Raw genomic sequence first — 15,508 nt, 5'->3', positions numbered from 1 at the left:
ATAGCCTATGGTGTCAAATCAATGGTGCCGCTCTGGCTTTCCAACGGGTCCAATTGTGACCTATATGCTCCCCAAATGCGCCAAGCTCCCTTCCAACAACAATAAACATATGCGTTTATGCCATAGAGGTATTACTTCTGTGTTACATGACTGCAGAGCGCAACAATTATCCTTCTCTCTCAAAAAGGAGAGAGGAAAAACAGAAAGAAAAAAGTAGCGAAACCACATCTCACCTGCTCGTCTAGATAACGATTTCACACATTTTGATACAATTCAAAGTGTTATAGAATCTGTCTCCCATTGGTGTGTTTTTCATATGCGTTTTACAATGTTAATGTAATAGATAATAAACTTTAATCTCATTTAGATTGACCTGGTTAAATACGGGGTTTAATTCATCCTAAGAGCAAATCATGGGAATAAATATAACTGGAAATCAGATTTCCAGTTACTTCATTGTTATGCGTTATTATAGATTGGCTTCTATGGATGGGACAGGTTTTAATTTCAACGCCTGTAGTCATTATGAGTTGTATTATTGGATCAGCACTGCGCTTCTCAGACAATGGACAGACAATGAACTGCTGTGCAAGTCTAACCCTAGGCTGGTGTCCACCATGGAAATAGCCTATTTGGTCGCTTTCATCACGTTGATGAATTAAAGTATATACCAGAACAGCCCTTGCAAAATGTTCATGTGTAGCCTATAGGCCTATTAGATGTTTAGTCCGTGGTCCGCTGCCGGCCTGCCACTTATCTGACACGCACTTGTCTCTCTCTCTCTCTCTCTCTCTCTCTCTCTCTCTCTCTCTCTCTCTCTCTCTCTCTCTCTCTCTCTCTCCCTCTCTCCAAGTGCCTATTCATTCAATGATGATTGATGGGTTGTGATGAAGTCATGGTTCCCCGAAAATTATAATACTATCATGTCTCTCTGTTTTTCTGTCTCGAGATAGACAGACAGACAGTCTGACAGCCTGACAGACATGGCAATCCAATCTGATGGCGAGATGTTCATGTTCCATATTAAGCTATAATGTGACCTAAAAAAAGATAGGCCTAAATATAATAATGTGACCCCAAAAAATATCAATATAAAATAATTAGACCCTTCCCACATTATCCACACCAATCTTTGAAGGCAACATTTTCATATGTCAATTCAGTGTTTTTCTCCAACAGCCAGCTGCGCTCCTGAGCAGCGCAGCGCGCGCGCACACACACGCACACGCACACGCACACGCACACGCACACGCACACGCACACACACACACACACACACACACACACACACACACACACACACACACACACACACACACACACACACACACACACACACACACACACACACACACACACACACACACACACACACACACACACACACACAGTGCACCGCATCAGAGCAGATCTACAAGCTCACAACGCGTCTCATTCGCGGTAGGCTACTTGTGGTCTTGTATATCGCATTAGCTGTAGAATACAACTCTCGTAGACGTATTTATGATTCTGACGTTTTCAATCTACGAGAGTTGTAGGGTTCACCCCCCATTTCAGCACTATACCCCGTAGACACTCCAAACATGTACAAATAAAAAATGAAGGTGCTTCCATGCCCCAAATGTTAACTCTCACTACGGGGTAGTAGTTTAATGTAATAATCCATATCTTTCAATAAAGAAGTGTTTTAATGCCGTCTATGGCCGAATGCCATTGTTTCACCCTCGCTTACTTCCTGTTTACATTGAGTGTAATTCCGGGTTTCACCAGATGGGCGCGTCACTACCGCCCATTGGGAACTTCCGACAGAATCAGCCACAGTCGGCATTAAACACTTCTTTATTGAAAGATATGGATTATTACATTAAACTACTACCCCGTAGCGATAGTTAACATTTGCTGCGTGGGGGTAAGCACCTTTATTTTCAATTTGTACATGTTTGGAGTGTCTACGGGGCATAGTGCAGAAAGTCCCTGTGTCCATGGGGGTGAACCCTACAACTCTCGTAGATTGAAAACGTCAGAATCGTAAATACGTCTACGAGAGTTGTATTCTACAGCTAATATCGCATAATGTTAACCACTCGAAACCATTGTGCGACGAAGAACAAAATAATCCTGGCTGGCACAGAGACTTCCCTTGCAACATTTTTGCAAAATTCATGGATTTAAGAACTATGAAGGGTGCACCAACATGAACGTTTTTTTTCTAAAGCATTAGATGGCGGGCCAGAACATAATGAAAGGCTAATTTAAGAAATGGATAGTTAACAAATGTACTGGAACTCCAAGAGTCAAGACAGAACGCCTTATATTTGGCACACATTTGTGATACTCTCACAGTCACAGAGAATGAATCAAAATGTAAGCTATTAGGTGGCATAATAAACCGTAAACAGCGGTTCCCCCCCCCCCCTCCAAGACTGACCATGTAGCAAAGCCTACCGTCCTCATCATAATCATTCAATAATTTGAATGATTTTACTTTTATTCTCATTATACCCCGCAATGCCAGACGTAGGCTGCAACGTCACATTATTAAGCATGATTCATCAGGATCGCTTTGCAAATCCACAAGCTCACACTGCAGCGCAGATTGAATATATTCGGGGCGCAACACCGTTGTCATAAAGTAACAAAGTACATGTACTCAAGTACTGCACTTAAGTACAAATTTTAGGTATTTTTACTTTACTGGAGTATTGCCAATTTTCAGTAGGCCTACTATTGTATTAATTCTACACCCCAACGGCAAATATTGTACTTTTACTCCACTACAATCATTTGAAAACTTTAGTTACTAGTTACTTTGCTATTATCAATTATTATATTATAAAACCACTTTAGCCCTATTTTATAGGCCTACATAGGCTATTTGAAAATAGCCAATCTAATGCATCGCATTGCAACACATTGTGAGCTTGTAGATCTGCTATTTTCAAATATTAGTACTTTTACTTTTGGTACTTTAAGTACATTTTGATACTAATACTTTTGTGCTTTTACTCAATTTTGAATTCCAGACTTTTACTTAGGTAAAATATCTGAGTACTTTTCCCACCATGCACTGACCGTTGTACGTCGAAGCATAAATTGGTCGTTACTGGATGGATTGCAGCTGCTACTTGAGAGAGACAGACTGCTTGAGATCGCTAAACATTAATCTGCTAGTTAACAAGAGAAATGACACTATCCAAAAGTATAAAGCAGGGGTCTTCAACAGGGGGTCCGGGACCCCTAGGGGGTCCTCAGAGTTACTACAGGGGGTCCACCAAATCTTTGTGTGTTATCTTTTTTTTTTTTTTACCTTAACCACTTGAACCCTGGCATCCCTTTTCTGAGGAGAACTTTAGCCAAAAATAGCAGATCTACAAGCTCACAACGCCTTGTAGATCGGCTATTTTTGGCAAAGAGATATATAGGTGTAGAGGGGAAAAAAGAGCAGACCAAGTAAACAAAAAAAGTTTAATCTGAAACACAATTTTATACAATATAGAGGGGGTCCCTGCTTCGTCTCTCTCTCAGCTAGGGGGTCCTTGGCCTGAAAACGTTGAAGACTCCTGGTATAAAGAGTATAAAAGATATGTGTAAAAGATATGTGACAGTGCTGAAAACAGGGCATTTAAAGATGAATTTGGACACATTGGACAGCAGCAGTGCGGAAATTGCGCACCAGAGCGCACTCGCCTATTAGTTTGTATTGGCCAGTGTGCTCATGAGTTTCTTATACCTGGTGTCATCAATGCAAAGCCGTTGTGTTTCATCGGCTACACACTTTTTGGCTGTTTGCAAGCCAAGGAATATAATTTTAGATGGTAAGATGAAGCATGCATGGTACCAGGCAAGTTAGGCTATAAAGTTTAATAAGCATCTTTCAGGTGGGGACATATTCTCTATGGACATTATAGCTATAGGACTGTCAGTCCATATTTTAAAATGAAAATCATAAAATCATTATCAAAATAATGTATTTTAATATAAAACATGGATCACATGATTGTCCATCCTACATAAACAACGTGTGTGTGTGTGTGTGTGTGTGTGTGTGTGTGTGTGTGTGTGTGTGTGTGTGTGTGTGTGTGTGTGTGTGTGTGTGTGTGTGTGGGGCATTGCGGGGTTCTCTCGGTCCGACCCGCGCCAGGTGTTCCATTCCATTCCGTTTTGCTTTCGCCCTTCTATTAAGTGTCAATGATTTGATTGTTGAAATACGGACAAAACAAATTGTTCTTGCGATTGCTTAGCTCACCATGACAGGAGATGGACCATGAAACCGACACCTCTAGTTCAAATCCGGATGGTAGAATGATGTTCAATTGTTACACCGATACTGTTTTCAAACGAATCTGCTTAATTTATATTTCAATTTCGGTCAGAAAGTTCCCTGTGTGAAATTTGATTTGGTGAATAAATTATTTTCAACTTGTTTGATCAGCCTTTGTCATTTTTGACACCCTGAGAAATAGCATCTTTAATTAGCTGACTAAAATCCTTGGATTCATGTTGGACCTATAGATCAAATCCCAGAGCAGTTGTGTTATATTTCTCCATATTCCTATGAGAAGATGCGATTCCAGAATTTAATTGCAGTGTTCCTGTAAAATAAAAAAAACATTACACTGACTCTCACCAATGAATTGAATATTTGTATCGGGAAACGTCAGAAGACAATGCATATCTGCCAGGGCTGTCACCATTCATGAGTCCATTCTGGAGGCTTGGAGACTCCTAAAAGTTGCTAGAGACACTGATGCCACAACTGGTATGTGGCTGTGGCTTGCGTTGGGTCGGAACTCTGTCCTCGGTGTGCATAAGAAAAGTTCTCAGGGAACCCGGTTGTACTAAGCTGGGACACTTGCTGGTGCCGTTTGAGACCCTACAACAGCGGGTCCACATTTGGCCTAGGCTGCTAAAGCAGATCGTTAAGGAAGTCAATGAGTCTTCCTCCACACCTGAACACCTTCTTGGAGGAGAACTGGTCAACAGAGGGCCTGTGGGAGGAGGATATAGACTACGTCTTCCCATGCCTGAAGGTGTCTCCTAAACTGGGGCAGTGGCAGGAGGAGGAAGACACTTTCCTCTCATTCGCAACTCCACATCCTGGCTGGTTTGAGGACTTGGAGAAAAAGGCAATGTATTTCCTATGCGTGAGTCAGTCTCTGCATACCATGAAAATATAGAGGTGGACCGAGCCCAGGTTCTTCACCAAAAGGCTGTTGGCGGGTCGACCGGGGCCGTTGCCTGGCACCCAGTGGCCGGTACCCAGTGACTGCTATATGATATATTAACGGAATAAGGGTAATGTTGTAATACGTGTAATAGTGTAATAATTGTAATGGTGTAATAATGCAACAAGTTTAATAGTGTAATAGTGTAATAACATAATAATGGTAACAGTGTAATAGGTTTAATAGTGTAATAGTGCAATATGTGTGATAGTATAATAGGTATAATAGTGTAGAAAGGGTAAAAAGTGTAATAGGTGTAATAGTGTAATGACGCAATAGGGTAATAGTGCAATAGGTGTTATAGTGTAGTGAAGTAGTTGGGGTTTGGGTGGATGTGGGCGGAATTGGGTGAATGTGACCACTTATAACACTATCACACTTTTACACTTATTAACTTATTGCACTATTACACCTGTTCAACTATTAGAGTATTACCCTCATTGCGTTATTACATCTATTACACTATTACACACGTTGCACTATTACACCTATTACACTATTACACCTATTACATATTAAACTTAATGCAATATTACACTATTCCACCTATTACACTACTACCCCTATTGCGTTGTTACACTATTACATTAGTACACCTATTACACTATTACACCTATTACACTTATTGCATTATTACACTATTACCCTTATTGCGTTATTACATTAGTAAGGCAATATCTTGGGCAGTATCATTATTTAATAAAGGATTATTATTGTTATTATTATTATTATTATTATTACTATTATTATTACCCTTATTATTATTACCCTTATTATTATTATTATTATTTTATTTTTTATTATTATTACTACGTGTGAATGTACGTGACAGGTTGTAGCGCATGTAGCTTACGCGTAAATGTACACGACGCGTTGCAGCGCGTAACGCGTGCTTACGTGTGAATGTACGTGACAGGTTGTAGCGCATGTAGCTTACGCGTAAATGTACACGACGCGTTGCAGCGCGTAACGCGTGCTTTTGTGCAGTGCACGCGCAGAACGAACGTGTACACACACACACACACACGTAAGAAAAAATCATGTGGTCACAGGAGGCGTCATGCGCCCCTCGTGGCACTAACGGAGCCCCATAGTATGCGTGCGTGCGTGCGTGTGCTTGTGCGTGGGTGTACTTATGCTGCCACAAATCTCTGTCATGATAATGGACATCAAAAGGCTGTGATTTGTTCAACACTGCACTGCCACAAATACGACCACGGCTCTTTATTCATTTCCACCGACGCTGACAGTTTTGTCCCTCGTTTTCCTTGTCGTCATGGGGAATGCGGATAGAGAAACGTGGCATTGAACTTGAACCGCACTTAATCTTAACCTCGCCCCTCAGATACTCATTTGAGAATCCTGTTAACCCATTCAATCTGGGGACGCATCTCTGTCATTTTTGGGCTATTAAGCTCATAGCTTGTAGATCTGCTATTTTTGAATAGCCCAAAGAAATCTAAAAATGACAGAGACGTGTCCCCCGGATTGAATGGGTTAAATTGCAAAACCACTTCACTTTTCTTTTTTTCTTCTTTTTTTCGATTGAATTCTAATGTGATGGATCTCCAGGCGTTTGAGCAAACACTGGCGGCGGTAGGAAAGTTGACCTTGTCCAATAGGGTCAGGCGACTGCCGAGCGCGTCTCATCGGGGGTGCTACGCGTGCGGTATAGATTATCCATTTGAACGTTCCAACCTCCCCTATGCATTATTGATACAGTCAATGGTAAAGTGGACAAACGTGACAAGAGGCTCACATCTCTGCCTCGCTGCCAATTTACACAGGGAACCGTTAGGGCCTTTACCTCACATTAACATGCCTCCTGAGGGTCGGCTCGTAAACAGATGAAACTAAAGAACCCATAGGGATTGACAGTTTTCATTTCACATTACACTGTGCTACATGGCAAGCAAACACACAGCCTCAGTTAGATATAGGTAGATACATACCGCCAGTACACATTGAACAGCAGCAGTTAGCTGGCCAGCTTGCAATGTAGGAGAGACTGTGAGTTAGGTGGGGACGCATAACATTTGGTGAAAATAACTGGCTATCGCAGGTTATTAAACCCGTGACCCATTAGATTCAGGAGGGAGTATTACTTTGATCGATATGGATTGTACGGCAGGGACCATCGACTAACGAGCAGGCTTTCTCTGGCCCCACCCCAGGGCTGTAAAGTTTTACTCACATTTGCTTTTAAAAATGATTCTGTGAGAAGATAAACTTGCACGCCTGCATTCCATTCCATTGCATTACAATCGTTGTGATTTTTTAAATTGGTGACAGAGACAAATGTTATCTATAGTTGTGTTGCAACAAGGGCAACCCAACCCAATGAGGTGTAAACATCAATGCAACCATCGACAATCAGAAACACCTTTATTGTCAGATACTGTACATTATCATTGTGATATCTACAATAGTATACAGATCAAGCTATGAGCCATGATGAGCCACAGCTTGGCTCATAAGTATAAGTTACAGTAGGCTCAAGTAGCCATGGATCAGTCAGAGCTAAATGCCTAAAACTGCCCGTATCCATAGGAATTTGACTTGATGTACAATGTACAAAGAAGAATCGTCACAGAAGTCAAGCAGATAAATATGTATAACCATGACACACATGACAGAAAAAAAACTCTACGTATATGTCTACCTCTGTAAGACATAAACTGACACCCGGTGATTGCTGGTCATCTGTACTACCGCAGAAGCAAAAAGGCACCAACCCCCCGGTATACCATCCACGGGGAGTCGGTTGAGATCGTGGACACCTACAAGTTCCTAGGCGTAGACATGGACAAGTCCCTACTCTGTGTGGGGTTTGCATGTTCTCCCTGTGTCTCCTAGGGTAGTTAATACCCTCACAAAAACATGTAGTAATCCTGGTCGCTATACCGCCTCCCCCATGACAGCCGGGGCGCCTGATGGAGGGGAAGGGAACTGGTTGGAATAACGTGTTCCTTCCACGCGATACGTCCTACCGGGGAAACTCCCACCCTGTCAGATGACAAGAAGGTCAGTTGGCTCTCATGCATTGAAGGAGGCATGAACTCGGCCCTGGGCTCCCTAGGCTGGTGGGGGGAGTGTAGCGCCCAGGATCACTTAGAAAATTGGCACCGGGTGAAAAAAGGGTTAAAAAAAAAAAGACATGGACAAGTCACTGAACTGCTCTGACAACACAGAGTATCATTCTACCATCATCTTTAGTTATCTTGTTGATACCAATAGCTGTATCTACTTGTTTCTTTCTTCCTCTATGTGCCCTGTGTTCTAATGTTGCTGCCTCTGGCAACTGCAGGATCAATAAGGGTCTATCTATCTATATCTATTAACAATGTGTTTTCGTTGGTTCGGGTACTTATTACCCTAAAGGCATGCAATCGTGTTATAAATGTTGCAGAACACATGGTTGCTTCCTTTGCCTCATAGAGGTTGACGGGTAAATAGTGAACCTTATGCAACAGAGGTGTTGTTTAGCCCTTTAAGACCGGGAACGCATCTGTGTTTTTACGGGGCCAGAGCTCTCAGCTCTGGACCTGTTTTAATGTTCCCCTCTTTTTTCTTCTCCCACTTTTGGCAGTTCTGGCTGAACCGTGCATACGCTTTTTACGAAACTTGGCCATATGGTAGATGGTCATGAAAAACTATCAAGAAATAATTCTCACAATCTTTCGTCAAAAGGTGGCGCTATAGCAAAATTTCAACTTTGAACAGGTACAACTCATGCCCTGTTTGACCTACAGCCATGAAACTTCAATATACATATGCGTCTACTCATGATCAACAACTTTCACACTCTGACTTTTGACCTCTGACCTTTAGATCTCCCACCATTTTGAATAATATGAAAAACAGTTAAAACCTATCTCCTCCTGGGATTTTTTAGTAATCTGCACGAAACGTTTTACACATGAACTTTGAACCTATGCCGAAAAACATGTGCAAAAGATTTTCCATAAGTGAAAAAATGAAGCTTTAATGAGCCAATGAATATTGCAGTTTTATGACAATTATTCATCTGCCCCTAACACATACATGCAGACTCACATTTCTTTGAAACTTTGCGGTAATGTTGAGGGTCATTTCAAATATCACTGAAACCAATCTTACTCCAATTGGTCAAAGGGGGGGCGCTATAGCGATTTTTTGAAAATGCAAACTTTAAACAGGCAAAAGTCATGTCTCGTTTGGCCGACAGCCATTAAACCTGCTTACACATGTGCCTTGACTCATGAGGAACACATGTATCACGTTGACCAGTAAGCTCCGCCCTTAGATTGTCCGCAATTTTGAGCAGTTTGAAAAACACTTAAACCCAGGATTTTTCAGCTATTTGCGTGAAACTGTATCATCTGAGCGATCTCCTTTTTCACAGGTTTTTGTCTGTTGGTCCAATGGCTTCTCCCTTAAACGTGTGCCTCACAACCTGAAGGTTGCCAGTTCAAGCCTCACATGATGCAGACTCATTTAAGTTAAATTGCAAAAAACATGACTGTATCAATGAATACATGTGCAAACGGTAAAGATAACATGAAATGCTTATTTGAGAGTATGTTTTTTCAATGTATGACGTACTTCATTGTGAAAATAGCCGATCTACAATCTCACAACTTTTCAGATAGCAACGTTTTGTGAGCTTGTAGATCGGCTGCTTTCACTGGTTTCGGTTTCGAGGAGACATACAATTTCTCTATTGGTAAATGGTTTGTGAACGAGTGATCTTAGTGTTAGTGTTAGTGTGAATTCTTTTTTCACTGGTTCTGGTCCGTTGGTCCAATGGCGTCTCGCTTCAGCATCAGCCTCTGGATCCAAGGTCGCCAGTTCAAGCCTCAACTCTTGCTGGCTACTTCTCAATTGTATCGCACAAAACATGACTGTATCAATTAATGCATGCGCAACTGTTAAAGGTAACATGAAATAATTCTTGGAGAGAGTATTTTTTGCAATATATTACAAAAGTGTGAAAATAGCCGATCTACAATCTCACAACTTTTCGGATAGCAACGTGTTTCTGAGCTTGTAGATCGGCTGCTGTGTTATCTCTTTTTTCACAGGTCTTGTCTGTTGGTCCAATGGCTTCTCCCTTAAGTGAGTGCCTCATGACTGCAAAGTTGCCGGTTCAAGCCTCACTTGATGCAGACTCATTTAAGTTGAATTGCAAAAAACATGAATGTATCAATGAATGCATGTGCAAAGGGTAAAGATAATATGAAATGCTTATTTGAGAGGGTATGTTTTTGCAATGTATGACATACTTCATTCTGAAAATAGCCGATCTACAATCTCAAAACTTTTCAGATAGCAACGTGTTTCTGAGCTTGTAGATCGGCTGCTTTCACTGGTTCACTTTTATCTTCAACAGACAACCTCAGCCTGGACAAAGCTATAGCACTAAAGGTAGTGTTGCAGCCTGTCAATCCGAAGGTTGAGCGTTTGATTCCTGTTAATGGCAATAGGTTGAGACGTCCAATCAATCCATTCTGCTTCCATCTCTCTCTCTCTTCAATCTATTCCGTTTCCATGTCTCTCTCTCCGCCCTTAGATTGTCCGCAATTTTAAGCAGTTTGAAAAACACTTAAACCCAGGATTTTTCAGCTATTTGCGTGAAACTGTATCATCTGTCTGATATCTTTTTTTCACAGATTTTATCTGTTGGTCCAATGGCTTCTCCCTTAAGTGAGTGCCACACGACCGCAAGGTTGCCGGTTCAAGCCTCACTTGATGCAGACTCATTTAAGTTGAATTGCAAAAAACATGACTGTATCAATGAATACATGTGCAAACGGTAAAGATAACATGAAATGCTTATTTGAGAGTATGTTTTTTCAATGTATGACGTACTTCATTGTGAAAATCGCCGATCTACAATCTCACAACTTTTCAGATAGCAACGTGTTTCTGAGCTTGTAGATCAGCTACTTTCACCAGTTTCAGCCAGGGGCTTGGTTCATGACAGAAGGCAAAAATGTATGATCTTCAACAGACAACTTCAGCCTGGACGAAGCTGTAGCACTACAGGTCGTGTCTCAGCCTGTGAGTCCGAAGGTCGAGCGTTCGATTCCTGTCAATAGCAATAGGTTGAGGTGTCTATGTGTGAGGTTCTTAACCTGGGATTGCCCCCCTGCGTCCTATGTATGTCCACCTCAGCTGGGTCGAGCTTAAAAGTAATTTCACCTGTTGGAATCATTTGCTTTGTCTCAATTTCAATCTATTCCGTTTCCATGTCTTATTGTGCTATTATTGCACTTTGCTTTTTGTCTGTCAGTCTCTCTGTCTCTGTGTCTCTCACTCTGTGTCTCTGTGTCTCTCTGTCTCTGTCTCTCTGTCTCTCTGTCTCTCTGTCTCTCTGTCTCTCTGTCTCTGTGTCTCTGTGTCTCTGTCTGTCTGTCTGTCTGTCTCTCACTCTGTCTGTCTGTCTGTCTGTCTGTCTGTGTCTCACTCTGTCTGTCTGTCTGTCTGTCTGTCTGTCTGTCTGTCTGTCTGTCTGTCTGTCTGTCTGTCTGTCTGTCTGTCTCTCTGTGTCTCTGTCTGTCTGTCTGTCTGTCTGTCTGTCTGTCTGTCTGTCTCTCTGTCTGTCTGTCTGTCTGTCTGTCTGTCTGTGTCTCACTCTGTCTGTCTGTCTGTCTGTCTGTCTGTCTGTCTGTCTGTCTGTCTGTCTGTCTGTCTGTCTGTCTGTCTGTCTGTCTGTCTGTCTGTCTGTCTGTCTGTCTGTCTGTCTGTCTGTCTGTCTGTCTCTCTGTGTCTCTGTCTGTCTGTCTCTCTGTCTCTCTGTCTGTCTCTCTGTCTCTCTGTCTCTGTCTCTGTGTCTCTGTCTGTCTCTCACTCTGTGTCTCTGTCTGTCTCTCACTCTGTGTCTCTGTCTGTCTCTCACTCTGTGTCTCTGTCTGTCTCTCACTCTGTGTCTCTGTCTGTCTCACACTCTGTGTCTCTGTCTGTCTCACACTCTGTGTCTCTGTCTGTCTCACACTCTGTGTCTCTGTCTGTCTCTCACTCTGTGTCTCTGTCTGTCTCTCACTCTGTGTCTCTGTCTGTCTCTCACTCTGTGTCTCTGTCTGTCTGTCTGTCTGTCTGTCTGTCTGTCTGTCTGTCTGTCTGTCTGTCTGTCTGTCTGTCTGTCTGTCTGTCTCTCTGTCTGTCTCTCACTGTGTCTCTCTGTCTCTCTGTCTGTCTCTCACTGTGTCTCTCTGTCTCTCTGTCTGTCTCTCACTCTGTGTCTCTGTGTCTCTGTCTGTCTCTTACTCTGTGTCTCTGTCTGTCTCTTACTCTGTGTCTCTGTCTGTCTCTTACTCTGTGTCTCTGTCTGTCTCTCTGTCTGTCTGTCTCTCACTCTGTCTCTCACTCTGTCTGTCTGTCTGTCTGTCTGTCTGTCTGTCTGTCTGTCTGTCTGTCTGTCTGTCTGTCTGTCTGTCTGTCTGTCTGTCTGTCTGTCTGTCTGTCTGTCTGTCTGTCTGTCTGTCTGTCTGTCTGTCTGTCTGTCTGTCTGTCTGCCTGCCTGCCTGCCTGCCTGCCTGCCTGCCTGCCTGCCTGCCTGCCTGCCTTTTTTTCTCTCAAGTTGAGTGTTCTATGATTCTATGGCTCATCCTGCAAATTACTTATAGTTTCTTCTTTCTTTTTTCTCTCTGCAAAACCTGGCCCTGTGTTATCGCTGCTTGCAGCTATTTTTTTTATTTTTTTTATTTGGCCATTAAAAAATAGTAGATCTGCTATTTTTTGAAAAATCCTGAAAATGTGTGCAAATCTTTGAATATATATATATATTTTTAAAGCAAACATTTGTAACTCAAATCTTTGCTTCTGGGGATTCTACAAATGTCTTTTAAATCCTAAAGTTTTTTGAAAAACGTATGTTTCTATATCAGTGGTTCTCAAACGTGTTCATGTCAAGGACCCCCGAAATGATATGTACAGTATTTGGCCGCGGACCCCTATCTCAAAATATTTTGTAAAAGGGACCCCGAGAAGCAAAGATTTGAGTCAAAAAAGTTCCCTTTAAGTTTTCACGTTTTTTCAAAAAAGTTCAGATCTACAAGCTTGTATATCTGCTATTAGCCAATAGCCAAAGAAATCTAAAATGACAGAGATGGGTTCCCGGATTGAATGGTTTAATGGCTGAATGTTGTCTAGGTCCCCTTTAATAAGTTATTCATGTTGGTTAAAGGCAGCCATGGGGGCGGTCATATAGCCAAGGCGAGAAGGGATTGTCCAGGAGACGTGAGAGAAGGGGTGTAAAAACAGAGTAAGTCATGGACGGTATACAGTCTGTCAAAATGATTTTTACCCGTAAGTTAACATGTTATGCAGTCAGTTCAGCGCATAATATACTGTATATATAATTCGACTGAGGAAAGAGGTTTGAGCTTGTGTATTATTAAAGCAGGACGTGCCTGAGGGAGAGAGAGACGTCAGATGATTGAGGAAGTGTGTGTGTGTGTGTGTGTGTGTGTGTGTGTGTGTGTGTGTGTGTGTGTGTGTGTGTGTGTGTGTGTGTGTGTGTGTGTGTGTGTGTGTGTGTGCGCGCGCGTGAATGCGTGAATGCGTGCGTGTGTGTGTGTGTGTATGTGTCATTAGCTTAAACAAACAAGAGTTAAAGTGATCGAGGCTCACACGGCACACGCCACTCCTTTTTAACAAACAAACTTTCAGATGTCATGGCGGTCACCAACGCACCAAACGACAAATATCATGGAGTCTGGATCATTTTCCTCATCTTGGGTCTGGGAACTGTTTTGCCATGGATTTTTTTCACTTCAGCAACATTGTACTTCACCAGTAGGTTGAAGTACCCGCCCATCAATGGCATCGGTGCAGTCAATGGGACTGTGGCGGGCAGGCACACACAGAACGCTCTGCAATCAATCTTCAGCAATGTGATGACACTGTCTACCATGGTGCCCCTGCTTATCTTCACCTGCCTCAACTCCTTCATCCACCGGAGGATTCCTCAGAAGCTGCGTATCGCTGGGAGTATGACGGTCGCCCTGGTGATCTTCCTGTTGACCGCCGTGCTGGTGAAGGTAGAGATGGCACCATTACCCTTCTTCTGTCTCACCATCGTCAAAGTCATCTGCATCAACTCCTTCGTTGCCATTTTCCAGGGCAGCCTGTATGGACTGGCGGCGTTGCTGCCTGTGTCCTACACCACACCCGTCGTGATGGGGCAAGGGCTGGCCGGCATCGTGGCTGCCGTCTCCATGATCTGTGCTCTGGCCACTGGCTCAGCTCTGCAGGACAGTGCCTTTGGCTACTTCCTCACAGCCTGCGTTGTCATCCTACTGGCTAACCTCTCCTACCTCGCACTGCCCAGCATAGAATTTTTCCAATACTACATGGAGAATAACAGACCCAGGACATCCTCTGATCAGGGGAAGCCAATTGTTGTGTTCAGTCTGACGGAAGAGGAGGACAAACGAGTTGTTTCTGTTTTTGCCATCTTGAAACAGATCTGGGTGATTGCCATGTCTGTGACTTTCAACTTCACCATAACCATCGGAATGTTCCCGGCCGTCACAGTGGCCACCAAGTCCACGATAGCTGAGGGAGGAGCCTGGGACACCTACTTCATCCCCGTCTCATGTTTCCTGCTCTTCAACGTGATGGACACCGTTGGGAAGAGCCTGGGGGCAGTCTGCATGTGGCCAGGTGCAGATAGTATCATCTGGCTGCCCATCCTGGTGGGTGTGCGGGTGGTCTTCATACCTCTGTTCATGCTGTGTAACGTGCAGCCTCGTCACTACCTTCCTGTGTGGTTTGGCCACGACTCCTGGTACATCCTCTTCATGATCTTCTTCGCTTTCTCCAATGGATACATGGAAAGCCTGTGCTTGTGCTTTGCACCAAGGAAGGTTGCACATTATGAGGCAGAGACAGCAGGAGCCATGATGATCTTCTTCCTGTCCCTGGGACTGGCGCTGGGTGCAGCAATCTCGTTCGCCTTCAGAGCCATGATCTAGAACAGGTGGTCCCTTAGCTGAGCTAACAAGAGAAAACCACAGCTAGCAGATGATATGCTATGTATGAATGATAACCCCCAAAAATATAACAATATAAAGAAACTGAGTTAAAGAGTTGCAATTAATGCCACTAGAGCAGATTTATTTTAAACAGTGGCCAAAATATTCTAGTAAGTCATTGTTCAAATACTGTGCAAAAAAAACATTTTATTTGGTTTAAACTGTACATATCAACAGGTTCACACAAATGTTGTCAATGGTTTATGTGTGTGTGTGTGTGTGTGTGTGTGTGTGTGTGTGTGTGTCTCTCACAGCGTGTGTGTT

At 42.9% G+C, this 15,508-nt stretch overlaps 1 protein-coding gene across 1 annotated transcript; it reads left to right on the top strand.

Annotated features, from left to right (window-relative positions):
* Positions 1–13,882: 13,882 nt before the first annotated feature.
* On the top strand, positions 13,883–15,184 carry LOC308076859 (equilibrative nucleoside transporter 1-like; the record flags this gene model as incomplete). Its single annotated transcript, XM_080417373.1, has 1 exon — positions 13,883–15,184. The coding sequence occupies one exon, from the start codon at positions 13,883–13,885 to the stop codon at positions 15,182–15,184; it is 1,302 nt and encodes a 433-aa protein (XP_080273499.1).
* Between the last annotated feature and the right edge of the window lie 324 nt (positions 15,185–15,508).

Source organism: Gymnoscopelus braueri (assembly GCF_963280865.1).
Source record: "Gymnoscopelus braueri genome assembly, chromosome: 21".
Taxonomy (NCBI): domain Eukaryota; kingdom Metazoa; phylum Chordata; class Actinopteri; order Myctophiformes; family Myctophidae; genus Gymnoscopelus; species Gymnoscopelus braueri.
This window is presented reverse-complemented; position numbering and strand designations above follow the sequence as displayed.